Below are 26,928 nucleotides of genomic sequence, written 5' to 3'. Positions count from 1 at the left end.
ACTACCAATTCAGTTCAGTGTTCAGAGCATGCGAGAGCACAGCTAGACCAACCCCATTCAGTTCTAATTACAAAGGAGTAGAGAGGGAGAAAACTGAAGTGTTCCAACGTAGGGAGGAGGCGAGAAAAGGGGCAAGACATAGCCTACTGACGGCTTTCGAGCTTTACGGGCATATACGGCGATTCTTGGCATCAGCCTATTGTGCAAAATTACGGATTTATAACTGGGTGAAGTCGGGGATAGTAATCTACAGTCCTATCCTTCACAATGAAGAAAAACAATTCAGCAAAACGGGTAAGGTTCTTGAACGATGCCAGTGATGATCACTTCAGCTACAATGTAATAACGGGTTTGTGGTTAGCTGCTATTCCAAAGAATGTAACAAAAAGCTACAATGTAACGAGTGTTGTGTTTAATAAACACGTCAATGATACTTGATACATTACTGACTCGGTTACTTTGTAGCGAAGTCTGTGTCCAAACTCCAAAGTGATGCATTTGTTAGACATGCTGCTTTGCTTTCTTTATTCATAGTGGGGGTCATTCTCCAGTTAGCCTATCTTAACTTGATTAACACAATTATATTCGACTAGAGATCTAGCAATGTAGAGTTTAAAAGTGTTCTGATGAAATGCTTGTTGTGGATGCTGTAAAATACAAACCATTTTGTGTATAACGGAATCAGAGGCCTTTAAAACGAGCCTTATTCTTGGAATGCAATTAGCTAACGTGGTCGGTGTAGCCTAACTGAGATCATGAGATGGTGACAAAAACACTAGCCCAAGAAAAACGGTGCGCGCAAGGAATGTGACAGCATCTACATGACAAAGGAAATGACAGGGGGCTGAGTCGCCTCACTAAAAGACTCCTCTTTTTCTTGTCTGTTCAGTCCCCGTTTAGAATCTAAACGAGGTGCTCTGACAATTTCATGTCTTAACTGCTACTTTGTTGCTTTCATTGAATATGCAGGGCCCCCAGGACACAAACCAGCACCCCACGCAGCCAGACAAAATCGGTTGGATTCGCAAGTTCTGTGGCAAAGGGATATTTAGGGAGATATGGAAAAATCGTTTTGTAATACTCAAAGGGGACCAACTTTACATCTCAGAGAAAGAGGTAAGTAATTTCTCTTCATTGAACAGCTAACATTTACACACCTTGACATTTTTTGGAGCATTGAACACTTCTTTTTTTACTTTTCAAATGCAAACAGAACCAGCACATCTCCTCTGTTCTGGATCCACTCAGACTGACTGGACCAAATCAGCAGCTCCAAAGCTGTGTGTGTGTGTGTGTCTGTGTACTAGGGTGTGCTTGAGGCTGGGCTTTTCCCATTTAAAAAATTGCAGGTTCACTTAAGGCTTCACATAAATCTCTGTATCCTCCTGCCAAACCTCATCTATCATCCCTCAGGGGCTGGTGTGCCAACAGGGTTCTGACTTTTTCTCTCTCTCCTCTCTCTCTCTCTCTCTCTCTCTCTCTCTCTGTATGACTCTCTCTCTCCTCTCTCTCTGTCTCGCTATGACTCTCTCTCTCTCTCTCCTCTCTCCATGTCTCTCTATGACTCTCCTCTCTCAATTTTCAATTCAATTCAATTTAAGGGCTTTATTGGCATGGGAAACGTATGTTAACATTGCCAAAGCAAGTGAAGTAGATAGTAAACAAAAGTGAAATAAACAATAAATATTAACAGTAAACATTACACTCAGAAGTTCCAAAAGAATAAAGACATTTCAAATGTCATATTATGTATATATACAGTGTTGTAACAATGTGCAAATAGTTAAAGTACAAATGGGAAAATAAATAAACATAAATATGGGTTGTATTTACAATGGTGTTTGTTCTTCACTGGTTGCCCTTTTCTTGTGGCAACAGGTCACAAATCTTGCTGCTGTGATGGAATACTGTGGTATTTCACCCAGTAAATAAGGGAGTTTATCAAAATTGGGTTTGTTTTCGAATTCTTTGTGGATCTCTGTAATCTGAGGGAAATATGTGTCTCTAATATGGTCATACATTTGGCAGGAGGTTAGGAAGTGCAGCTCAGTTTCCACCTCATTTTGTGGGCAGTGTGCACATAGCCTGTTTTCTCTTGAGAGCCAGGTCTGCCTACGGCGGCCTCTCTCAATAGCAAGGCTATGCTCACTGAGTCTGTACATAGTCAAAGCTTTCCTTAAGTTTGGGTCAGTCACAGTGGTCAGGTATTCTGCCACTGTATACTCTCTGTTTAGGGCCAAATAGCATTCTAGTTTGCTCTGTTTTTTTGTTCATTCTTTCCAATGTGTTTTGTTTTCTCATGATTTGGTTGGGTCTAATTGTGTTGTTGTTGTCATGGGGCTCTGTGGGGTCTTTTTGTGTTTGTGAACAGAGCCCTAGGACCAGCTTACTTAGGGGACTCTTCTCCAAGTTCATCTATTTGTAGATGATGGCTTTGTTATGGAAGGTTTGGGAATCACTTCCTTTTAAGTGGTTATATAATTTAACGGCTCTTTTCTGGATTTTGATAATTAGCGGGTATCGGCCCAATTCTGCTCTGCATGCATTATTTTGTGTTTTTCGTTGTACGCTGAGGATATTTTTGCAGAATTCTGCATGCAGAGTCTCAATTTGGTGTTTGTCCCATTTTGTGAATTCTTGGTTGGTGAGCGGACCCCAGACCTCACAACCATAAAGGGCAATGGGTTCTATAACTGATTCAAGTATTTTTAGCCAGATCCTAATTGGTATGTCAAATTTTATGTTCCTTTTGATGGCATAGAAGGCCCTTCTTGCCTTGTCTCTCAGATAGTTCACAGCTTTGTGGAAGTTTCCTGTGGCGCTGATGTTGTGACACTCTGGCTCCACGGACCTTTATTCTTGAGCCAGGGGTGTTCATGTTCATTTGTTTTGGGTGTATTTCTATGTTGGGGTGTCTAGGTTGTGGTATTTCTATGTTGGGTGATTGTGCTTGTTTGTGTTCATTGACTCCCAATCGGAGGTAACGAGTGTCAGCTGTTCGGCTCGTTATCTCTGATTGGGAGCCATATTTAAGATGTAGGTTTTCTGTTGTTAGTTGTGGGTTATTGTTCCATGTTCCAGTGTCTCAGTTTCTGTTGTTGTCTATATTGGACTTCACGCATCGTCTTGTTTGTTGTTTTTGTATTCACGTGCTTTACATATTAAAGTCATGTTCACTCGCAACGCTGCGCATTGGTCTCCTCCTTCAGACGATCGTGACAGAATAACCCACCACAACGAGACCAAGCAGCGTGGCCAGGAGCCAACGCCCTTTCCAAATCTAGCGGATATCCACTTCGACTGGGTCAAGCCGCGTGAGGAGGAGAGAAGTTGGACTTGGGAGGAGAGGATGGAGAGTCTGGAGAGTCTGGCGAGGAAGATAGATGCCTGGTCCACGGGGAGGAGAAACCCCCAGAAAATTTCTGGGGGGGGGCTCACGACGTCGGGGCAGAAGGTGTACGGCCCGGAGGAGTGCAAGAGGTTGGCAGATATGGCCGCCAGTACAAGGGGGCTACTGGGTGAAGCAGGGAAGGAAAGTGTTGAGGCACGGCATGAGGTACTGGGGTGTGTAACCAGTTCGGTCCGGCCCGTTCCTAGTCCCGAGGTGCAGCCAGTAGTGTGTGTTCCCCGTACGGTACGGCCTGTTCCGGCCCCTCGCACTAAGTGTACGGTGCGCGTCGCCAGCCCGGTTCAGCCTGTCCCTGCACCACGTAGGATGCCTACGGTGTGCGTCGTCAGCCCAGCCCGGCCTGTCCCTGCGCCACGTAGGATGCCTACGGTGTGCGTCGCCAGCCCAGCCCGGCCTGTTCCTGTGCCACGTAGGAAGCCTACGGTGCGCGTCAGACAGCCAGAGTCTGCCGTCTGCCCAACGGGGCCTGAACTGTCCGTCTGCCCAACGCCGTCTGAACGGCCCGTCTGCCCAACGGCGCCTGAACTGCCCGTCTGCCCAACGCCGTCTGAACTGTCCGTCTGCCAAGCGCCGCAGGAGCTGCCCGTCTGCCATGAGCCTGCAAAGCCGCCCGTCTGCCATGAGCCTACAGAGCCGTCCGCCAGACCGGAGCCGCTAGAGCTCTCCGCCAGACAGGATCAGCCAGAGCCTTCCGCCAGACAGGAGCAGCCAGAGCCTTCCGCCAGACAGGATCAGCCAGAGCCTTCCGCCAGACAGGATCAGCCAGAGCCTTCCGCCAGACAGGATCAGCCAGAGCCTTCCGCCAGACAGGATCCGCCAGAGCCAGCCAGCCAGGATCCGCCATTTAGTCCGGTACTGTCCCTTAGCCCGGTGCTGCCCCTTAGTCCGGTGCTGCCCCTTAGTCCGGTGCCGCCCCTTAATCCAGTGGGGTTTAGTTGGGGGGTGGTCATGAGGAAGGGTAGACGAAAGCGGAGGTTGACTAAGGTGGAGTGGGGACCACGACCTGGGCCTGAGCCGCCACCAGGGACAGACGCCCACCCAGACCCTCCCCTAGACTGTTTGCTGGTGCGCCCGGAGGTCGCACCTTTAGGGGGGGGTAATGTGACACTCTGGCTCCACGGACCTTTATTCTTGAGCCAGGGGTGTTCATGTTCATTTGTTTTGGGTGTATTTCTATGTTGGGGTGTCTAGGTTGTGGTATTTCTATGTTGGGTGATTGTGCTTGTTTGTGTTCATTGACTCCCAATCGGAGGTAACGAGTGTCAGCTGTTCGGCTCGTTATCTCTGATTGGGAGCCATATTTAAGATGTAGGTTTTCTGTTGTTAGTTGTGGGTTATTGTTCCATGTTCCAGTGTCTCAGTTTCTGTTGTTGTCTATATTGGACTTCACGCATCGTCTTGTTTGTTGTTTTTGTATTCACGTGCTTTACATATTAAAGTCATGTTCACTCGCAACGCTGCGCATTGGTCTCCTCCTTCAGACGATCGTGACAGATGTTTAGGCCGAGGTATGTATAGTTTTTTGTGTGCTCTAGGGCAAAGGTGTCTAGATGGAATTTGTATTTGTGGTCCTGGCAACTGGACCTTTTTTGGAACACCATTATTTTTGTCTTACTGAGATTTACTGTCAGGGCCCAGGTCTAACAGAATCTGTGCTCTGTAGCTCAGCTGGTAGAGCACGGCGCTTGTAACGCCAAGGTAGTGGGTTCGATCCCCGGGACCACCCATACACAAAAAAATGTATGCACGCATGACTGTAAGTCGCTTTGGATAAAAGCGTCTGCTAAATGGCATATTATTATTATATGTTCGTGTGCAGAATATCTAGGTGCTGCTGTAGGCATTCCCCACGTCCCTGTGGAAAGAAATGTGTATGTTTTTGCCCATTTTAACTGCACACTTGTTGTTTGTGTACATGTTTTTACCCCAACCCCACTTTCCATCAATTTGTATAGCAGACCCTCATGCCAAATAGAGTCAAAAGCTTTTTTGAAATCAACAAAGCATGAGAAGACTTTGCCTTTGTTTTGGTTTGTTTGTTTGTCAATAAGGGTGTGCAGGGTGAATACATTGTTTTCACTGAGGAAATGGACTAGTCTGCTGTTAATGATAATGCAGAGGATTTTCCCAAGGTTGCTGTTGACGCATATCCCACTGTAGTTATTGGGATCAAATGTGTCTCCTCTTTCTGTCTCTCTATGACTCTCTCTCTCTCCTCTCTCTCTCCTCTCTCTCTCTCCTCTCTCTCTCTCTCCTCTCTCTCTCTCCTCTCTCTCTCTCTCTCTCCTCTCTCTCTCCTCTCTCTCTCTCTCCTCTCTCTCTCTCCTCTCTCTCTCTCTCCTCTCTCTCTCTCTCCTCTCTCTCTGTCTCTCACTGTCTCTCTCTTTCTCGCCCTGTCAGCATCAAACCTGAGCTGCAGCACACCTTCCACCTCAACGTTATAGATTTAAAAAAACTATTTCAGATAAGACTCCACTGTATGTCTGCTCTACACTATACTTCGGTTCTTTGACCTAAAGTGTCTGTTTTCATTTCAGTCAAATGTCAGTTAGTGTACTTCTGAATGGCTGAAGTCTAATTTATTACTATATTAGTTGTCCACAGCAAAACAGCTTGAGAAAAGAGTATAAAGTATCCCCATCCCAAATATGCACTCATAAAAGCCCTAGAATGTTTATTAATTGAGCTAGGAAGTCTCCAGAAACCTCTAGCACATCGGTCTAGCCTTGTGACAGAAGGAGTTGTCAGAGAGATGACCCTAGATGGTAATAAGGCATGCAGAAACTGCCGTGGTCAGGCTCACTAGATGGTAATATACTGAGAACAGAAGGGTGCTCCAGGCATAGCTACGAGACACAACAGCACCCTTGTGGTTGTGGTGTTGCCGTATTAAGACCTTAATGAGAGTCTTGGTAACCATAGTGACAGAGCCAGCCTGTGATGTGTCAGAGTGATTGCTCCAGATATTAGACAGAGGCATTAATGAGCCACATAGTCAGAGTCAATGTGGTGCTTGATACAAGGCAGAGGAGGCCGTTTTAAACCGCTTAGCTGAGAGTTACAGGGAATTTGCTACACACACACACACACACACACACACACACACTGACTGCGATCGGGCGCTGACAGTTCTCTTGCTGGGCTTGCTTTAGAGTTGCAGGGTATTAGTATTCTGCCAAGCTCAGCTGAAGCTTACAGGAGGATGTGTGGCTGCTTCTAAGGGAGCACTTAACACCTTGCTCCAACTGTAAACAGAACTCCAGGGATCACAGCGGAATCTGACAGACACTGAAGATTCCAAACTGTGATCTAATCAATCCTAACATATTCACAGCTTTGAGGGAAAGTAGCCTCTGAGAGTTGAATATCAAGGCATATGTGGCAAAGAAATGCCTTCCAGGGTTTTGGTCACTTGAAGAGTCCCCTGTAGCTCAGTTGGTAGAGCATGGCGCTTGCAATGACAGGGTTGTGGGTTCATTTCCCACGGGGGGCCAGTATGAAAAATTTATGTACTCACGAACTGTAAGTCGCTCTGGATAAGAGCGTCTGGTAAAATGTAAATGTAAGAGGGGCCAACCAATCACCAACCGTATCAATTTATTGCCATTTTCAGTCATTTGTCACAGAATGATAAACAAAACCGCCCAGAGCTAAGTACCCCAAAATAACAAACCTTAGGAAACAATGGCAAAGGAAAGCTTCCCTTTGGAAACCCCACCAGATAGAACATTAGCTTGATAAAATGGTGAATTCATGATCATTTCCCATTGACATTCTGTCAGGGGGCCTGTTAAGGTGGGTGACGTCAGTGCAGCTCATATATTCACCCACCAAGCCTTTACTTGAGTTGACTGCCATGACTTATTAAGTGTCAGCAGTCCTGAGAGAGATTTACATTGGAGGGAGCATGAGTCTCAGGTCCAGTCTGTAATCAACCTGCTAGCCCCCTTTCCCTACACCTCCCCAAGGGTCTTTATAGACCTGTGAGAATCTGATGGCTGTAAACAATATAGCTGGAACTCTATGCAGCCAACGGGTTGGCCAAATCCTATTCTTTCAGATCTGTAACTGATGACCCTGCGCAACAAGTAGCTTGGGTCCATATTAAATGGCTAGCAGGTAGGTCTAAAGTCTATGGTCAACAAAGAAAGTGCCTTCCTCGACTTTCCTCAAGTGGCTTTTAGGGCCAAATGTCAACCCAGCATTATTTTTCATGACAATGCAGGGATGGGGTCAGGTTTCAAGGAGATCTGAGATTAAAGGCCTCCCCTTAGTTGGGACAGCTGTGAGGAACGAGGACTGGCAAGTGGGAGAGCTCCGATTTCACCTCGCTTACCAACCTGCTCCAGCCTGATGTCTGTAATGTTCTGATTCAGTCTCTGTCCACTTTCACTATGATGTCTGGTGTGTTTCACTACACTTTTTAGATACCTAACCACAGTACCGTTTCCCACTTCATTATGATGCTTATACTGTCCTCAACCAAAGAGACAACCAAGTTAGACTGGCAGATATGAGCCATGGACATGTTGACTGAATTAGTTCCTTCTTCTGACTGTTGTTCTTTGCCCAAATAAGGAAGACGTTTCTTCCCTCTGGGGTATTTTGAAACAACCTTTGTCTCTGTTCTGCTTTGTGTGTTAGAGGGTTATTGGTCAGAGCACCAAACAGTACTTCCTCTCAGAAACTGACCGCCTAACCTCTCTTCTTCAAATGACTTGTCAAGACTTGGGGGGGATTTTATGAGCACCCTAGGTAACACCAGCACACAACAAGAAACCTTTTTCCATGAAGTCTATCAAATCAAATGTTATTTGTCACATGCGTCGAATACAACCGTTAAATGCTTACTTACGAGCACTTAACCAACAATGTAGAGTTTTTAAAAAGTAAGACAAATTTGCTAAATAAACGAAAGGAAAAATAGTAACACAATAAAATAAAAATAACGAGGCTTTATACAAGGGGTACCGGTACCGAGTCAATGTGCGGGGGTACGGGTTAGTCGAGGTAATTGAGGTAATATGTACATGTAGGTAGGGGTAAAGTGACTATGCATAAATAATAAACAGAGAGTAGTAGCAGCATATGTGAAGTGTGAAGGAATGTGAATGTATGTGTGTGTGTGTGTGTGTGTGTGTGTGTGTGTGTGTGTGTGTGTGTGTGTGTGTGTGTGTGTGTGGCGTCAATATGCATGTGTGTGTCCGTGTGTGTGTGTGTGTTGGAGTGTCAGTGTAGTATGTGTGAGTGGGTGAGTCCAGTGAGTGTACATCAAGCCTGTGCAAGAGAGTCAGTGCAACAACAAAAAAAGAATAAATAAGAATAAAATAAGGGGGTCAATGCAAATAGTCTGGGAAGCCATTTGATTAATTGTTCAGCAGTCTTATGGCTTTGGGGTAGAAGCTGTTAAGGAGCCTTTTGGTCCCAGACTTGGCGCTCCGGTACCGCTTGCCGTGCGGTATCAGAGAGAACAGTCTATGACTTCGGTGGCTGGAGTCTTTGACCATTTTTAGGGCCTTCCTCTGACACCGCCTGGTATAGAGGTCCTGGATGGCATGGAGCTCGGCCTCAGTGATGTACTAGGCCTTACGCAGTACCCTCTGTAGCGCCTTGCGGTCGGATGCCGAACAGTTGCCATACCAAGCGGTGATGCAACCAGTGAGGATGCTCTCGATGGTGCAGCTGTAGAACTTTTTGAGGATCTCAGGTTCCATACCAAATCTTTTCAGCCTCCTGAGGCGGAATAGGCATTGTCGTTTCCTCTTCACGACTGTGTTGATGTGTTTGGACCATGATAGGTCCTTAGCAATGTTCCCTCTAAGCTGCGCGCGGGCGTGCAGCTCCCCCGGGACTGCCGCACAGAAGAAATATCAGCCCGTGCAGAGAAGCATGAGATTGAACTTCACTCAACATTCTAGAGTTAACACTATCAACGTTTCCCTTTACTGTGGGAATTGTGATCGAATCAACACAATATTAGCCACTTTCAATGCAACATACCGAAACAAAATTAACTATGCAAGACTTAGTATGCAAAACTAAGGCCCGTACTCTACACAGACTGGTGTGCCATAACCAGTCAGCGCTGCAGTAGGCCTATATGCAAATAGACAATTGCCATATATGGATCTGTGCCATTCACTTTAACTGGACTGTTTTTACAGCATGAGCAGTCGTGAGTAGATGAACTTGTTTTGAGATCAAAGCGAGAGCTACATGTAGCGACGTGTACATATTTGTACATTTGTTCATATCCTTTGCTAGTTAGTGAGTTATTAGCTCAGTTATATATAATTTGTAGTCAGCAATGGGGGAGTGATTGCTTCCTACAAGAGCACAAAACATGTGCATTTCTAGACATCTTTGAAAAGCTAGTCAGGTAAAGAGCTTTTTTTGGTCTTAAAGGGGCAGTGTTGTAGCCAATAAGCAGAGGGAAGCATAATTTGTCTGATTCTCTGTAATAATGGAATGGTAATAATGATGCATTTTATTTTGTAAAGTGGTTTCTTGCATCAAACAACACAACAACATTTTCAGTCACCTCCTTGTCTGAAGGACAAGTGGATAAACAGGTTAATGTCTGTCACGGTTCAGACAGACGACAAGAGGACCACAATTGCGTCACACCAGAAAGTTTATTAAAACTTAAGGGAAAAGGGAAGTAGGGAGTGAGTGAAGGCTCCAGGGGTTATTCCGTCCAATGTGCTGGGTCTGTGCCCCCCCCCAGTGGCAGCGATGCGTCCGATGACGCCGGTGGTTGGTGGTCCAGAAGTCCGGGGTCGAAGAGTAGTCAGGAGTCGTAATGGCAGAAAGCAGGTCTGGTTTTCCTGGGGCAGAAGAGTATCCAAGAATCAGGCAGGTCCGGGGTCACAAAACAAGGGTGAGCCAGAAGCGCGAGCAAACAGGTTCCGGGTGTGAGCTTTGCAGACGATCTGACAAAGGAGAGCTGAAAGACAGGACTTTAAATACTGGGAGAGGTTAGTGGGTAATGCAGCGCAGCTGGCAGAGTAATTAGAGCCGAGCAGAGCAGGGACAGGTGGAGCTAGTTAGGCTGAGTAGAGAGAGAGAGAGGTGAGCAGAGTGGAAGATAGTGGAAACAAATTAAGGTGGTAACCCGGTGGAGTGAGAGGGCTCATGACAGAACCCCCCCCCCAAGGGACGGCCCCAGAAGTCCCAAGAGCAACACCACGCCGGGCGGGAGGAGGGGAGCCGGAGGAGGGCTAGAACTCCTCCGAACGGTCCGAGCGAACGTCCTCATCCTCGGAGGAAGCCGGAGGGCCGTGGTCGGGAGATGGGACAGGTCCCGAGACAGGATCAGGCACAGGACAGGAAGCCGAGCGGGCAGGACGGTTAGGGATCCCTCTGGGGCGGCCCCTACGGATTGCAGGTTGATCAGGATGCCGTTGGTGGAAGGCGGTGATGAGAGTCCTATCCACAATCCGACTAGCTGGCACCCAGGTCCTTTCCTCAGGTCCATAGCCCTCCCAGTCAATGAGGTACTGGAGACCCCTACCCCTCCGTCTGGACCGAAGCAGGCGGCGGACGGTGTAAACCAGACCACCATCGACGAGCTGTGGAGGAGGAGGACAAGGCGCAGCAGGGACCAGCGGACTCTCATGAATGGGCTTAATCTTAGACACATGGAAAGTGGGGTGCACCCTCATGGAATTAGGCAGTTGGAGCCGGACAGCAGTTGGGCTAATCACTCTTATGATAGGGAATGGGCCAATGAACCGAGGTGCCAGCTTTTGCGACTCCACCCTGAGTGGCAGGTTCCTTGACGACAACCACACCCTTTGACCAACATGGTAGGTGGGAGCAGGGATTCTCCGACGGTTGGCCCCGGTAGTGTAGCTGGCAACGGATCTGAGGAGTGTGGCTCGGGCTTGTGACCAGGTGCGGCGACATCGACGGGCAAAAGCAAGTGCAGATGGGCAAGTAACCTCCCCTTCCTGGCTGGCAAATAGAGGAGGCTGGTATCCATAAACACATTGGAAAGGGGACATACCGATGGCAGAGCAGGTCAGAGAATTGTGTGCGTACTCCACCCATGTCAATTGCTGCGACCAGGAGTGGGGGTTGCGTGAAGTCATGCATCGCAGTGCCTTCTCGAGCTCCTGATTTGCCCGCTCTGACTGCCCATTGGATTGGGGATGGAATCCGGAAGTCAGACTGACTGTGGCTCCCAGCAGGTGACAGAACTCCTTCCAAAAAGCGGAGGAGAATTGTGGACCACGGTCAGAAACTACATCCTTTGGCAGTCCGTGGATCCGGAAGACGTGTTCCAGGACCACCTGGGCGGTCTCCTTGGCGGTTGGGAGCTTGGGGAGGGGAATGAAGTGTGCCATCTTGCTGAATCGGTCAACTATGGTGAGAATGACGGTCATGCCACTTGAAGGGGGCAGCCCCGTGACAAAGTCAAGGGCGATGTGAGACCAGGGACGTCTGGGCACAGGCAGGGGCTGCAGCAATCCGGCTGGGGGCTGGCAGGACGACTTGTGTTGGTTGCAGATGGGGCAGGCTTGGACGAATTCCCGTACATCCTTTCTCAGAGAGGGCCACCAGAACCTCTGGGCGAGCAGGTTGTAAGTGCGGGTGGAGCCAGGGTGACAAGCTAGGCGGGAGTCATGTCCCCACTGAACGACCTGGGACCTCAGGTTTTCGGGGACAAAAAGGCGGTCAGCTGGGCAAGTGCTGGGACCGGGCTGGTTACGGAGAGCTTCCAGCACCTGTTCCTCAACAGCCCAGGTCAGAGCTGCTACGATGCAGGGACTTGGCAGAATCGACACAGGATCCTTGGAGGGGTTGTCATCCTTCTGGAATTGACGGGAGAGGGCGTCTGGCTTGGTGTTGCGTGATCCAGGCCGGTATGACAGAGTGAAATTAAACCTGGTGAAGAACAGGGCCCAGCGGGACTGCCTGGAGTTCAACCGTTTGGCCGTGCGGATGTACTCCAAGTTCTTATGATCGGTCCAAACGAGAAATGGAATGGTGGACCCCTCCAGCCAGTGACGCCACTCCTCCAAGGCAAGCTTCACAGCCAGCAGCTCTCGGTTCCCTATGTCGTAATTGCACTCAGAGGGGGACAACCGACGTGAGAAAAAGGCACAGGGATGGAGCTTCCTATCCTCCGCAGCCCACTGAGAAATCACAGCACCAACTCCCACATCCGAGGCGTCCACCTCCACAATGAATTGCCGGTCCACATCAGGCATCTGGAGGATGGGAGCGGAGGTGAACCTTACCTTGAGGGTACTGAAGGCCTTGTCGGCTGCTGGGGTCCAGGTGAAGGGTTGCTTGGTGCTGGTTAGAGCAGTGAGAGGGGCAGCAACGGTACTGTAGTTCCGGATAAACTTTCTATAGAAGTTAGCAAACCCCAGAAACTGTTGCAGCTTCTTTCTGTTCTCCGGAACTGGCCATGAAGTGACTGCTGATACTTTGGCAGGATCCATTTGGATACTTCCCTCTGCCACTATGTACCCCAGGAAGGCCACTGTCTTGACGTGAAACTCACATTTCTCTGCCTTGGCGTAGAGGGAATTCTCCAGAAGACGATGAAGGACTTGCTGGACATGGCGGGTGTGTTCAGACAGGTTTCTGGAGTAGATTAAGATGTCATCCAGGTAAACGAAGACAAACTTGTTTAACATGTCCCGCAGTACATCATTCACTAGAGCCTGGAACACAGCAGGAGCATTGGTGAGGCCAAAAGGCATAACCAGATACTCGTAGTGGCCTGTTGGTGTATTGAATGCGGTCTTCCATTCATCTCCCTCCCGGATCCGCACTAGGTGGTAAGCGTTTCTGAGATCCAACTTGGTAAAAACAGTGGCTCCCTGGAGCAACTCAAAAGCAGAGGTGAGCAGAGGGAGAGGGTAACGGTTTTTCACTGTGATGTCGTTGAGTCCCCTGTAGTCGATGCAGGGGCGAAGAGATCCGTCCCTCTTCCCCACAAAGAAGAAGCCAGCACCAGCCGGAGATGAAGATGAACGGATCAATCCTGTGGACAGAGAGTCATTGATGTAGTCCTCCATGGACTTTCTTTCAGGAGCAGACAACGAATAAAGACGGCCCCTTGGAGGGGCTGTTCCAGGGAGGAGGTCGATGGCACAGTCGTACGGTCGGTGAGGGGGCAGAGATGTGGCTCTTGCTTTGTTAAACACTTCTCTGAGACCATGGTAGCATTCTGGGACATGGGAGAGGTCAGGAGCGGAGTTAGTAGGTACTGGCCGAGGGGGTAGTGCGGCAGCAAGCAGGCAGGTTCGGTGGCAGTCCTCCCCCCACTCCCTGATCACCCCGGTCACCCAGTCGAGCTGAGGGTTGTGCCGGCGGAGCCATGGGTAACCCAGGATGAGGGGTTGGCCTGGAGAGGGGAGCAGGTGAAACTGGATAGTTTCTTGATGGTTCCCGGACAGACCCATCAAGACCGGGGCCGTGACATGAGTGACCGATCCGAGTAAGTGTCCGTCCAGTGCCCGGGCAGGAATAGGAGGTTTCAAACGGAGGTTCTCCAGTCCCAGTTGGCGTGCCAGCTTGATGTCCATTATGTTGGCTTCGGCGCCAGAATCCACCAGAGCAGCCAGGGTGTGAGTTGAGTCAGAGAGGCGGAGGTGAACTTGCAGCAGGGGTTTGCGGTCGGAGGACTGGATGGTCATTGAGCTCAACCGGACTCCCCCTATGCCCGGTGAGCTTCGGCTTTTAAAGGGCAGGTTACCACACGATGTCCATCACCTCCACAATAGAGGCAGAGGTTTGAGGTGAAGCGGCGCTGGCGCTCTGCAGGAGTGAGAGAGGCTCGCCCAATCTCCATAGGTTCAGACTGATCAAGCTGACTTGGGTGAGTGGCAGTAGATGACAGGAGCCCAGTCGGATCTCTCCGAATGCCGGTAGTTGGTGGACCTTGGCGCCCCCTCTCACGACGACGGGTCTGTATCCTTCTGTCGATCCGGACAGTCAGTGCGATGGCTTCATCAAGAGTGGAAGGCAGTTCATGGGAGACCAACTCGTCCTTGATATAGTCAGCCAAGCTATGGAAGAACGCGTCCACCAACGATGGTGTGTTCCAAGAACTTCGTCTTGCCAGGGTTCGGAAGTCGATGGAATGGTCTGCGACTGTACGTCTGCCTTGTCGAATACTGAACAGTTCACGAGACGCCTCTGCGGTTGGTGAATCCAGGTCAAACACCTTCAGCATCTCCTCAGCAAACAGGTCGAAGGTTGCACATGCGGGGGTTTGACGTTCGAACTCTGCTGTTCCCCAGAGTCGAGCTCGGCCCGTCAGGTGAGTGATGGCATACCCGACCTTAGCCCCCTCCGTGGCGAAGGTCCTTGGCTGCAAGGAGAACTGAAGTCGGCAGCTAGTCAGGAATGGCCGGACCTGGGTAGAATCGCCGTTGAACCGCTCGGGGTTTCCAATCTTGGGTTCCGGAGCAGCGGCTGCAATGACCGGGGCAGGTAACTCGGAGGCAGGGCTGGTGGGCAGACTGGCTGGGGTAAGGTTGGTGAGGAGTTGGATGATCATGGCGAGTTGTTGTTGCTGCTGCTGGGACTGCTGCTGGTGCTGCTGGAACTGCTGATGCTGTTGGTGGCCGACCTGAAGCAGAGAGGTGATGTCGCCGCTCATGCGGCCTAGCTCTCTCTCAGTGTGTTCCAGGCGTAGCATGGCGGTGGGTTGCTCAGGTTCTTCGGTTTCCATGTCGGGGGAAGTGTGCGCTGAGTCCATGATGGTCAGATCGTACTGTCACGGTTCAGACAGACGACAAGAGGACCACAATTGCGTCACACCAGAAAGTTTATTAAAACTTAAGGGAAAAGGGAAGTAGGGAGTGAGTGAAGGCTCCAGGGGTTATTCCGTCCAATGTGCTGGGTCTGTGCCCCCCCCCAGTGGCAGCGATGCGTCCGATGACGCCGGTGGTTGGTGGTCCAGAAGTCCGGGGTCGAAGAGTAGTCAGGAGTCGTAATGGCAGAAAGCAGGTCTGGTTTTCCTGGGGCAGAAGAGTATCCAAGAATCAGGCAGGTCCGGGGTCACAAAACAAGGGTGAGCCAGAAGCGCGAGCAAACAGGTTCCGGGTGTGAGCTTTGCAGACGATCTGACAAAGGAGAGCTGAAAGACAGGACTTTAAATACTGGGAGAGGTTAGTGGGTAATGCAGCGCAGCTGGCAGAGTAATTAGAGCCGAGCAGAGCAGGGACAGGTGGAGCTAGTTAGGCTGAGTAGAGAGAGAGAGAGGTGAGCAGAGTGGAAGATAGTGGAAACAAATTAAGGTGGTAACCCGGTGGAGTGAGAGGGCTCATGACAAATGTCAAGCCCTGCATGTTTCTTTCAAAAGTCTCATGGAATGTAGGCCTACATTGAACACCACACATTGGCTGCTACTGTAGGCTGAACGATAGAACAGCTATTTCCATGTTAAAATGCTATGGGATGCATTTTCTCCATTGGTTTTTTATAGTAGGCCTCTCTGGTAGGCCTACATTATGATCAAATAGCCACAGTAGCCTACTTGACCACTGTTAAAACGAACTTAAAGCGGGTACAGCCTCAGTGTTCACAGTAAACGCTCGCCGGAAGTTGCACAGAATTTTTGCGCTCAGCAGGATTGAAATTTGCTCAGTGATGTGGACACCAAGGAACTTGAAGCTCTCGACCCGCTCCACTACAGCCCTGTCAATGTGAATGGGGACGTGCTCTGCCCTCGTTTTCCTGTAATCCACAATCAGCTCCTTTGTCTTGCTGACATTGAGGGAGAGGTTGTTGCCCTGGCACCACACTGCCAGGTCTCTGACCTCCTCCCTATAGGCTGTCTCATCATCGTTGGTGATCAGGTCTACCACCGTCGTGTCGTCGGCAAACTTAATAATGGTGCTGGAGTCGTGCGTGGCCACGCAGTCTTGGGTGAACAGGGAGTACGGGAGGGGACTAAGCACGCACCCCTGAGGGGCCCCCGTGTTGAGGGTCAGCATGGTGGATGTGGTGTTGCCTAACCTCACCACCTGGGGGCAGCCTGTCAGGAAGTCCAGGGTCCAGTTGCAGAGAGAGGTGTTCAGTCATTATCATTCCTCTGTTATCTCAATACTAGAATACCCTCTAGACATGGATTCACTAGACAAACACACATATGTTTGATAGAGATACTGATGACCTGAGATGAGGTCTTAGTCCATTGGGTTGATGAGGTCTTAGTCCATTGGGTTGATGAGGTCTTAGTCCATTGGGATGCACACAAACCTCTTTTGTTTGATTTGTGAGTTATCAAGTCATGTCTGGCAGTGTGCTTTCACTTTAGCTGATAACCGCATCGCCCAGTGGGTTTCTGAAACGCTCTGCACATGACTTGAAGTGGAGCATGTGCTCCAGGCTCCGATCCAGTTTCTCTTTTCAACACTGCTAAGCACTAGATCCATTTTGAGATCGTTTCTAGCCCACAGCCCCACACTATACTTTCTGCTTCTTCATTGGTATCATCTTACTTCCTAACTAAAGGCGGCAGTGTTAATTTGCACTAGTTCCTTCTTTCTGAACCTGTTCTAATTGAGTCAGTCAGGGGGATGGTAGGAGGGTAAGTACTGTGAGAATGATCATCTATTTGAATTGTAGATGAGCCTGATCAGTCCCAGAGCGGGTGGATTTCACTTCACAACCATAGCTTTTCTTCAATTAAACCATTCTAGCAACCTGCTCAGTGATTCATTCAGTGTTGAGGCACATAAAGAATTAGCTCCTTACATTTGAATTAAAACATAGGCCTACCCCAAGCAGTCCGTTAGCCATCGCTTTGTCCTGAAGGGGAGGAGATGTTTTATGTTTGTCTAAAGGGAATGATGCAATAGAGGAAGGGAGGGGGGGAGGGAGGGACGAAGGGGGGAAGATAGTTGGAAGAGAGAGAAAGGAGGAGAAAGTACTTACTTCACTTTCTCCTGTTTCTTTCTCTCCCTGTTTCTCTCTATCTCACTCTCCCTGTTTCTCTCACTCTCCCTGTTTCTCTCACTCTCCCGGTTTCTCTCACTCTCCCTGTTTCTCTCACTCTCCCTGTTTCTCTCACTATCCCTGTTTCTCTCACTCTCCCTGTGTCTCTCACTCTCCCTGTTTCTCTCACTCTCCCTGTTTCTCTCACTCTTCCTGTTTCTCTCAGTCTCCCTGTGTCACTCTCCCTGTTTCTCTCACTCTCCCTGTTTCTCTCACTCTCCCTGTTTCTCTCACTCTCCCTGTTTCTCCTACTCTCCCTGTTTCTCTCACTCTCCCAGTGTCTTTCACTCTCCCTGTTTCTCTCACTCTCCCTGTTTCTCTCACTCTCCCTGTTTCTCTCACTCTCCCTGTGTCTCTCACTCTCCCGGTTTCTCTCACTCTCCCTGTTTCTCTCACTCTCCCTGTTTCTCTCAATCTCCTTGTTTCTCTCACTCTCTCTGTGTCTCTCACTCTCCCTGTTTCTCTCACTCTCCCTGTGTCTCTCACTCTCCCTGTTTCTCTCACTCTCCCTGTGTCTCTCACTCTCCCCTATCTTTATCACATGCCTGTAGATAATTAATCAATGATTAGGTCCATAATACTGATCAATAAACTACCCAACCCACTCCAACACCTACACAGCCCTATGGCTAATGTGAAAGCATGTCAGTCCCCTCACTCCACATGTGACTGTTTCATTCTCTCTCTCTCTCTCTCTCTCTCTCTCTCTCTCTCTCTCTCTCTCTCTCTCTCTCTCTCTCTCTCTCTCTGTCTTCTCTCTCTCTCTCTCTCTCTCTCTCTCTCTCTCTCTCTCTGTCTGCGAGGGACGAAGGGGGGAAGAGAGAGAAAGGAGGAGAAAGTGGGGAAGAAAGGCAGAGGGGATAGAAAAAAGAAGAGCACTTCTTTGTATGGCGTTTTGGCATAATGCTCGCTGGTGTTTGCCAACTGGCCTCTCATGCCAGGCTATAGCACGCTGGGGGTCAGCTCCAGGAAAGTGTGTCATTGGGAGTGGGCCTTTTAGTGTTATAGCATAGCAATGACACAAACAACACACACACAAACACACAACGCAAACCATGCAAGTATCTTTCTCATGTTAGGGAATAAAGCCATGCAAGTATCTTTCTCATGTTAGGGAGTAAAGCCATGCAAGTATCTTTCTCATGTTAGGGAGTAAAGCCATGCAAGTATCTTTCTCATGTTAGGGAGTAAAGCCATGCAAGTATCTTTCTCATGTTAGGGAGTAAAGCCATGCAAGTATCTTTCTCATGTTAGGGAGTAAAGCCATGCAAGTATCTTCCTCATGTTAGGGAGTAAAGCCAACGCTGTCTACTGCTGTCTGTTTGTCTTCCTCTCTATTTCTCTCTCTCTCTCTTTGATTGGACAGAGGTAATTCAATCTGGATGATTGTTTAATCCCCAGACCTCTCTCTCTCTGCTCTCTCTCTCTCTCTCTCTGCTCTCTCTCTCTGCTCTCTCTCTGCTTGCTCTCTCTCTTTCTCTCTCTCTCTCACTCTCTTTCTCTCTCTCTCTCTCTCTGCTCTCTCTGCTCTCTCGCTCGCTCTCTCTATCTCTCTCTGCTCTCTCTATGTCTGCTCTCTCGCTGCTCTCTTTCTCTCTCTCTGCTCTCTCTCTCTATCTCTGCTCTCTCTCTCGCTCTCTCTCTCTCTCTCTCTCTCTCTCTCTCTCTACCTCCCTTCCCTCTCTGTCTACCTCTACCTCCCCTCTCTCTCCCTCTGCGTTCTGAATGGGAGTGGTGGGTCTGTGCTAGTGTGCCTCCAGCTGCCCAACAGGAGGGTGAGGGGAATAGTGGGTTAGATGAGGATGGGCTGCTAGTTTCCATGCCAACCTATAGAAAGCCTCCAAAGCCTGGCACGGGGCAGACCATAAGTCCACATCCTCCTGCCGGAAAGATGCCATGCTGAATGTAACTCAAGGTGTGAATGAGATGAACAGAAACCACTCTGTCTCTGGTAATAATAGTAGTGTGGTGGGTGCGTCTATGTGTCCTATTTCACACATGTGTATATTATACGTGAGAATTGGAAATGTGTTTTTTGCATATCCCAACTCCCTCTGAGAGTGGGGTCACGGCCAGTTTATTTGGAGCAATTAGGGTTAAGTGCCTTGCTTAAGAGCATATCAACAGATTTTTCACTTCATCGGCTCGGGGATTCAAACCCGGGACTTTTCGGTTACTGCCCCAACGCTCTAACCGCTAGGCTACCTGCCGCCCAGATGCATATATAAAGGGTTGTTGAATCTAGCAGACTGTGTCGGAGACTGGTATTGAGTCAAGGATGAACCCAAATGAGGAGCCTTAAAATTTGAAAAGTGGATAGCAAAGGCTAGTTTATAGTGACACCTCAATGGCTTGGTGTTCCGCAGGTTCTAGAAGATGGGGGAGCATGACTCATTAATGTAGTGGTCCAAACTGCCTAATGCCAGAGCTGCTGTACTTTCAGCATTTGCATCAGGGCCATTAAACTCTGGCAGGGAGGATGATGATGGAGTCAAAAGGCTGTAAACTCTCAGCACTCTTTCCCTCATTTTAATGTATTTAGGTCACACTCCAGCATTGCCAGAAATGCTATGTTAACTAAAATTTCATCCACTGGCTGGGGGAGTTGTGGTAAGGACAATGTAACAAGACAAAATTATCTTTCAATTAAAAAGGGTTTTTAGGGGGTTATAATAAGGATAAGAGTTTGAAGGCAACTGCCTAGATGTTACACACAGAATGTTGTTGTAAAGCTCAAAACAAGATTGTATGGAAGATGGATAGTTCTAGTAATGTAATTAACAGTTCGTGAGCTCAGAATGTTTTTCTGCTGAAACGGTAATGAGAGCAACCATCTGCTTGCTTGAAAAAAGTAGTCCAGAGTAAGAGCAGTGTTTCCCCTCACCATTACTGAGGCCGGCCTCCGTTGGTTCCAAAACAACAGGCTGGTACTGTAGGTCATGGATATTGCTTCATGGCCAGATGTCACGCCCTGGCTCTGGGGACACTGTTATGTTGAGCCAGGGTGTGTAATTCTATGTTTGTATTTCTAAGTTGGCCTGAGTGACTCCCAATCAGAGGCAACGAGTGTCAGCTGGTTGTCTCTGATTGGGAGCCATATTTAACTGTCTGTCTTTCACTTTGTGTTTGTGGTTTCTTGTTCTTGTTTGGTTTGTGTTAAACCGTAGACATCACGTTATCGTCCGTTGTTTTGATCGTGTGATCATTCTATTAATAAATATGTACGCATTCAACGCTGCGCCTTGGTCTCTCCCTGACGATCGTGACAGAAGAAACCACCAAGATGTGACCAAGCAGCGTGTCCAGGAGCCATCGCCAGGGAGATCTCTAACAGATCTCCTTCGCCTCCTCGACTGGGTCAAGCCGGATGAGGAGGAGAGGGGCTTGACATTGTGGCAGAAGGGCGAACGGCTGGCGAGGGACATGGAGACCTTGGCCACGGGTAGGAGTGAAGCCCAGAAAATTTTTAGGGGGGGGCTAACGCCGTGGACGACGGGCCAGCAGGAGACCGCGGCAGAGCGGCCCAGCGGATTGGCAGAGGAGGCCGCCAGGTTACGGGGGCCACTGGTCGAAGAGGGGGTGGAAGATGTAGAGGCACGGCGAGAGGTACTGGCGTGTGTTGCCAGTCCGGTCCGGCCTGTTCCTGATCCCCACGTAGGGCCAGTGGTGTGTGTTCCCAGTACGGTCCGGCCTGTTCCTGCCACTCGCACCAAGTCTACGGTGCGCGTCGCCAGCCCAGTCCGGCCCATTCCTGCTCCCCGCACCAAGTCTGTGGTGCGTTTCGTCAGCCCTGTCCGGCCCGTTCCTGCTCTCCGCACCAAGTCTGTGGTGCGCGTCGCCAGCCCAGTCCGGCCCGTTCCTGCTCCCCGCACCAAGTCTGTGGTGCGTTTCGTCAGCCCTGTCCGGCCCATTCCTGCTCTCCGCACCAAGTCTGTGGTGCGCGTCGCCAGCCCAGTCCGGCCCGTTCCTGCTCTCCGCACCAAGTCTGTGGTGCGCGTCGCCAGCCCAGTCCGGCCCATTCCTGCTCCCCGCACCAAGTCTGTGGTGCGTATCGTCAGCCCTGTCCGGCCCGCTCCTGCTCCCCACACCAAGCCAGTGGTGTGCGTCGTCAGTCCAGCACGGCCCGTGCCTGTTCCCCACACCAAGCCAGTGGTGTGCGTCGTCGGTCCGGCACGGCCCGTGCCTGTTCCACTGGTGCCTGGTCCGGCACCGGTCAGATGCGTTACGCCGGAGCTAGAGCAATCCGCTCCATCAGTGTGCAGTCCAGCTCCGGCCAGCGGGGGCCAGACCGGACCAGGGGTACTTTGGGGGGTTGGAGAGGGAGTGGGGATCAGGCCCGGAGCCGGATCCGCCGCCAAGGCGGAGTGCCCACCCGGTCCCTCCCCTGTGGTATTTAGTTGGCGCGGTCGGAGTCCGCGCCTTTAGGGGGGGGTACTGTCACGCCCTGGCTCTGGGGACACTGTTATGTTGAGCCAGGGTGTGTAATTCTATGTTTGTATTTCTATGTTGGCCTGAGTGACTCCCAATCAGAGGCAACGAGTGTCAGCTGGTTGTCTCTGATTGGGAGCCATATTTAACTGTCTGTCTTTCACTTTGTGTTTGTGGTTTCTTGTTCTTGTTTGGTTTGTGTTAAACCGTAGACATCACGTTATCGTCCGTTGTTTTGATCGTGTGATCATTCTATTAATAAATATGTACGCATTCAACGCTGCGCCTTGGTCTCTCCCTGACGATCGTGACACCAGAGTAGTGTTGGAAACAGAAAAAAGCTTGAAAGGGAATTTCAATTTCGGATTGATGGGAAGTGTGGGATGATGGTGATTATAAAAAACAATTGAAAAAGGTTTGATCAGAGGCCCAGCATTAGATGATATCAGAATGATCTCAAACGTACAGTAGAAATAATTCCAGTATGCTATGACTCCCTGTCAGCTGCGTCTGACTCATCCCTGTAATGGGATCCTGCCAGACCCTGCAGGTTCTCCTATTGAACACCACCACTTATACTCCCTCTATGGAAAAGCCTTTTACTATACAGCAGTGAAACAATGGAACAAACCCAAGCGTTTACCAGCATCGCCATTAGCCAATTGTTTCCTCATGCATGTCAGTGTATGACCAGATTTATCACAATGGTACCTCATTGCTCCCGTGTAAAAGGTCAGTATACAGTAAGTTGCTACGTGGGTTATAAGGGTTGCATTTGGAGAGTACCATCCTTACCTGCTATTGTAATCTCCAACTGAGCTTAGCCAAAAAGGAGCTGGTGCGTCCCACTGAATTTGCTCTCTAAATATGACACAAGTTATTTGCATGGCTTGGTTCAGACAGGCTTCTCACTTTGAATGAACAAATAAATAAAAATGTGCCAACGTCTAGTTCTAGAACCACATCAACGGCACCCTATGTGTCCATTCCACTTCCTCATGTTGAGACTGCGGGACCAAATCTGAGCTCACTATTTGCATTAAGACTTGTAATTAGGGTTACACTCAGGGGGACAGGTTCTCACCATGGATCAGTAGCCTAATCTATTACTCACACCCCTCCTGTGTGTTAGTAGCACCCAACTGAAATAAAGGTTGAGGTGATTTATGAATTTTAAACGATTAATTCAATACTGTCAGAGAATGTTTTTGGGGCTTTGACACAATTATCATGTGACCCTTCATCACCCTGTCTGTGGCTGTACCTGTCACTAACTGGCTGGGTTCTCCTGAGACCTACATGACTGAAGTGAGAAAACAGTGTTAATGTGGAGAGACCAAGATTCTCTACCACCTAGTAGAATGCATGAAACTACTGTTTATTAAAGGAAGTAGTACAAGAGTCACATTTTATTTAGAGAGTCCCCTGTATTACAGTGTATTACAGCAAGTGAACCGTGGAGACAAGGGCTTAATATGTCTGTCTACATATGAGCATACACTACCTCTATTTTAGTGAATGTGTTACCTCTACCTGTTGCTACAAGTTGGTGTCACTTGGCTGTGGCGTGCCACTGACAATTAGCAGTTTTAAAGATTTGAATGGACCAGATGGGTGGAAGCTATATGATGATGGTTCCACCTAGACATTTACATTTACGTCATTTAGCAGACGCTCTTATCCAGAGCGACTTACAAATTGGTGCATTCACCTTATAGCCAGTGGGATAACCACTTTACAATGTTTTATTTTTTTTGGGGGGGTGGGGGGGGGAGTAGAAGGATTACTTTATCCTATCCCAGGTATTCCTTAAAGAGGTGGGGTTTCAAATGTCTCCGGAAGGTGGTGAGTGACTCCGCTGTCCTGGCGTCGTGAGGGAGCTTGTTCCACCATTGGGGTGCCAGAGCAGCGAACAGTTTTGACTGGGCTGAGCGGGAACTGTGCTTCAGCAGAGGTAGGGGAGCCAGCAGGCCAGAGGTGGATGAACGCAATGCCCTCGTTTGGGTGTAGGGACTGATCAGAGCCTGAAGGTACGGAGGTGCCGTTCCCCTCACAGCTCCGTAGGCAAGCACCATGGTCTTGTAGCAGATGCGAGCTTCAACTGGAAGCCAGTGGAGTGTGCGGAGGAGCGGGGTGACGTGAGAGAACTTGGGAAGGTTGAACACCAGACGGGCTGCGGCATTCTAGATGAGTTGTAGGGGTTTAATGGCACAGGCAGGGAGCCCAGCCAACAGCGAGTTGCAGTAATCCAGACGGGAGATGACAAGTGCCTGGATTAGGACCTGTGCCGCTTCCTGTGTAAGGCAGGGTTGTACTCTCCGAATGTTGTAGAGCATGAACCTACAGGATCGGGTCACCGCCTTGATGTTAGCGGAGAACGACAGGGTGTTGTCCAGGGTCACGCCAAGGCTCTTCGCACTCTGGGAGGAGGACACAACGGAGTTGTCAACCGTGATGGCGAGATCATGGAACGGGCAGTCCTTCCCCGGGAGGAAGAGCAGCTCCGTCTTGCCAAGGTTCAGCTTGAGGTGGTGATCCGTCATCCATACTGATATGTCTGCCAGACATGCAGAGATGCGATCCGCCACCTGGTTATCAGAAGGGGGAAAGGAGAAGATTAGTTGTGTGTCGTCTGCGTAGCAATGATAGGAGAGGCCATGTGAGGATATGACAGAGCCAAGTGACTTGGTGTATAGCGAGAATAGGAGAGGGCCTAGAACTGAGCCCTGGGGGACACCAGTGGTGAGAGCACGTGGTGCGGAGACAGCTTCTCGCCACGCCACTTGGTAGGAGCGACCGGTTAGGTCAGCTCGGAGAGGGTGGAGAGGAGGATCTGATGGTTCACAGTATCAAAGGCAGCAGACAGGTCTAGAAGGACAAGAGCAGAGGAGAGAGAGTTAGCTTTAGCAGTGCGGAGAGCCTCCGTGACACAGAGAAGAGCAGTCTCAGTTGAATGACCAGTCTTGAAACCTGACTGGTTTGGATCAAGAAGGTCATTCTGAGAGAGATAGCAAGAGAGTTGGCTATAGACGGCACGCTCAATAGTTTTGGAGAGAAAAGAAAGAAGATTAACTGGTCTGTAGTTGTTGACATCAGAGGGATCGAGTGTTGGTTTTTTGAGAAGGGGTGCAACTCTCGCTCTCTTGAAGACGGAAGGGACATAGCCAGCGGTCAAGGATGAGTTGATCAGCGAGGTGTGTCAGCGAGGTGAGGTAAGGGAGAAGGTCACCGGAGATGGTCTGGAGAAGAGAGGAGGGGATAGGGTCAAGCGGGCAGGTTGTTGGGCGGCCGGCCGTCACATGTCGCAGGATTTCATCTGGAGAGAGAGGGGAGAAAGAAGTCAAAGCATAGGGTAGGGCAGTGTGAGCAGGACCAGCAGTGTCATTTGACTTAACAAACGAGGATCGGATGTCGTCAACCTTCTTTTCAAAATGGTTGACGAAGTCATCCACAGAGAGGGAGGAGGGGGGAGGGGGAGGAGGATTCAGCAGGGAGGAGATAAGAGCGTCTGCTAAATGACTAAAAATGTAAATGTAAAATGAGAAGGTGGCAAAGAGCTTCCTAGGGTTAGAGGCAGATGCTTGGAATTTAGAGTGGTAGAAAGTGGCCTTAGCAGCAGAAACAGGGGAGGAGGGAGTGAAAAGATGCCAGGTCCGCAGGGAGTCTAGTTTTCCTCCATTTCCGCTCGGCTGCCCGGAGCCCTGTTCTGTGAGCTCGCAATGAGTCATCAAGCCACGGAGCTGGAGGGGAGGACCGAGCCGGCCGGGAGGATAGGGGACATAGAGAGTCAAAGGATGCAGAAAGGGAGGAGAGGAGGGTTGAGGAGGCAGAATCAGGAGATTGGAGGGAGAAGGATTGAGCAGAGGGAAGAGATGATAGGATGGAAGAGGAGAGAGTAGCGGGAGAGAGAGAGCGAAGGTTGCGACGGCGCATTACCATCTGAGTAGGGGCAGAGTGAGTAGTGTTGGAGGAGAGCGAGAGAGAAAAGGATACAAAGTAGTGGTCGGAGACATGGAGGGGAGTTGCAGTGAGATTAGTAGAAGAACAGCATCTAGTAAAGATGAGGTCAAGCGTATTGCCTGCCTTGTGAGTAGGGGGGTCGGTGAGAGGGTGAGGTCAAAAGAGGAGAGGAGTGGAAAGAAGGAGGCAGAGAGAAATGAGTCAAAGGTAGACGTAGGGAGGTTGAAGTCCCCCAGAACTGTGAGGGGTGAGCCATCCTCAGGAAAGGAACTTATCAAGGCGTCAAGCTCATTGATGAACTCTCCAAGGGAACCTGGAGGGCGATAAATGACAAGGATATTAAGCTTTAATGGGCTGGTGACTGTGACAGCATGGAATTCAAATGAGGAGATAGACAGATGGGTCAGGGGAAAAATAGAGAATGTCCACTTGGGAGAGATGAGGATTCCTGTGCCACCACCCCGCTGACCAGATGCTCTCGGGGTATGCGAGAACACATGGTCAGACGAGGAGAGAGCAGTAGGAGTAGCAGTGTTTTCAGTGGTAATCCATGTTTCCGTCAGCGTCAAGAAGTCGAGGGACTGGAGGGTAGCATAGGCTGAGATGAACTCTGCCTTGTTGGCAGCAGAACGGCAGTTCCAGAGGCTGCCTGAGACCTGGAACTCCACGTGGGTGGTGCGTGCAGGGACCACCAGGTTAGAGAGGCAGCAGCCACGCTGTGTGAGGCATTTGTATAGCCTGTGCGGAGAGGAGAGAACAGGGATAGACAGAGGCATAGTTGACAGGCTGCAGAAAATGGCTACAATAATGCAAAGGAGATCGGAATTAAATGAACTAAACATCTGGGAAAGGAGAGAGCGGGGCCTCCCTCACCACAACACCCAAATATAACTCTCCCAACTTCCACCTCAGAAACTATAATTGTTGTAAACTACAGCGGTTCAATGTTTTCTAGGAATAGACTAACTTAGTTTATTCAGCTAGCTAACTAGGTACAGTATTCTTCCGTGAAAATCGTCCAGGGCACCTAGTCATAAGACGCCACAGCCAGCTAGCATGCCAGACTCCAACAACACGGTTTAGCACCAATACTCGGCCACAACAAACCACCAGTGTGTCAACACGCCAAGCAGATCGTTCGTGTCCGTGTCTAACGTTGTGGGTTA

The 26,928-nt window shown here is 49.6% G+C and overlaps 1 protein-coding gene across 1 annotated transcript in view; it reads left to right on the top strand.

Annotated features, from left to right (window-relative positions):
- Nucleotides 1-267: 267 nt before the first annotated feature.
- The window catches only part of LOC311120678 (pleckstrin homology domain-containing family O member 1-like), a gene marked incomplete at its 5' end in the record, with an annotated part of 49,881 nt that continues 23,220 nt past the window's right edge, over nucleotides 268-26,928 (top strand). Inside the window, 2 exons of the mRNA XM_084157877.1 lie at nucleotides 268-294; nucleotides 970-1,116. Coding sequence (XP_084014003.1) covers nucleotides 268-294; nucleotides 970-1,116 — 174 coding nt within the window. The remainder of the gene's footprint in view (nucleotides 295-969; nucleotides 1,117-26,928) is intronic.

This window comes from Coregonus lavaretus, assembly GCF_964263955.1.
Source record: "Coregonus lavaretus genome assembly, chromosome: 3".
NCBI classification, from domain to species: Eukaryota; Metazoa; Chordata; class Actinopteri; order Salmoniformes; family Salmonidae; genus Coregonus; species Coregonus lavaretus.
This window is presented reverse-complemented; position numbering and strand designations above follow the sequence as displayed.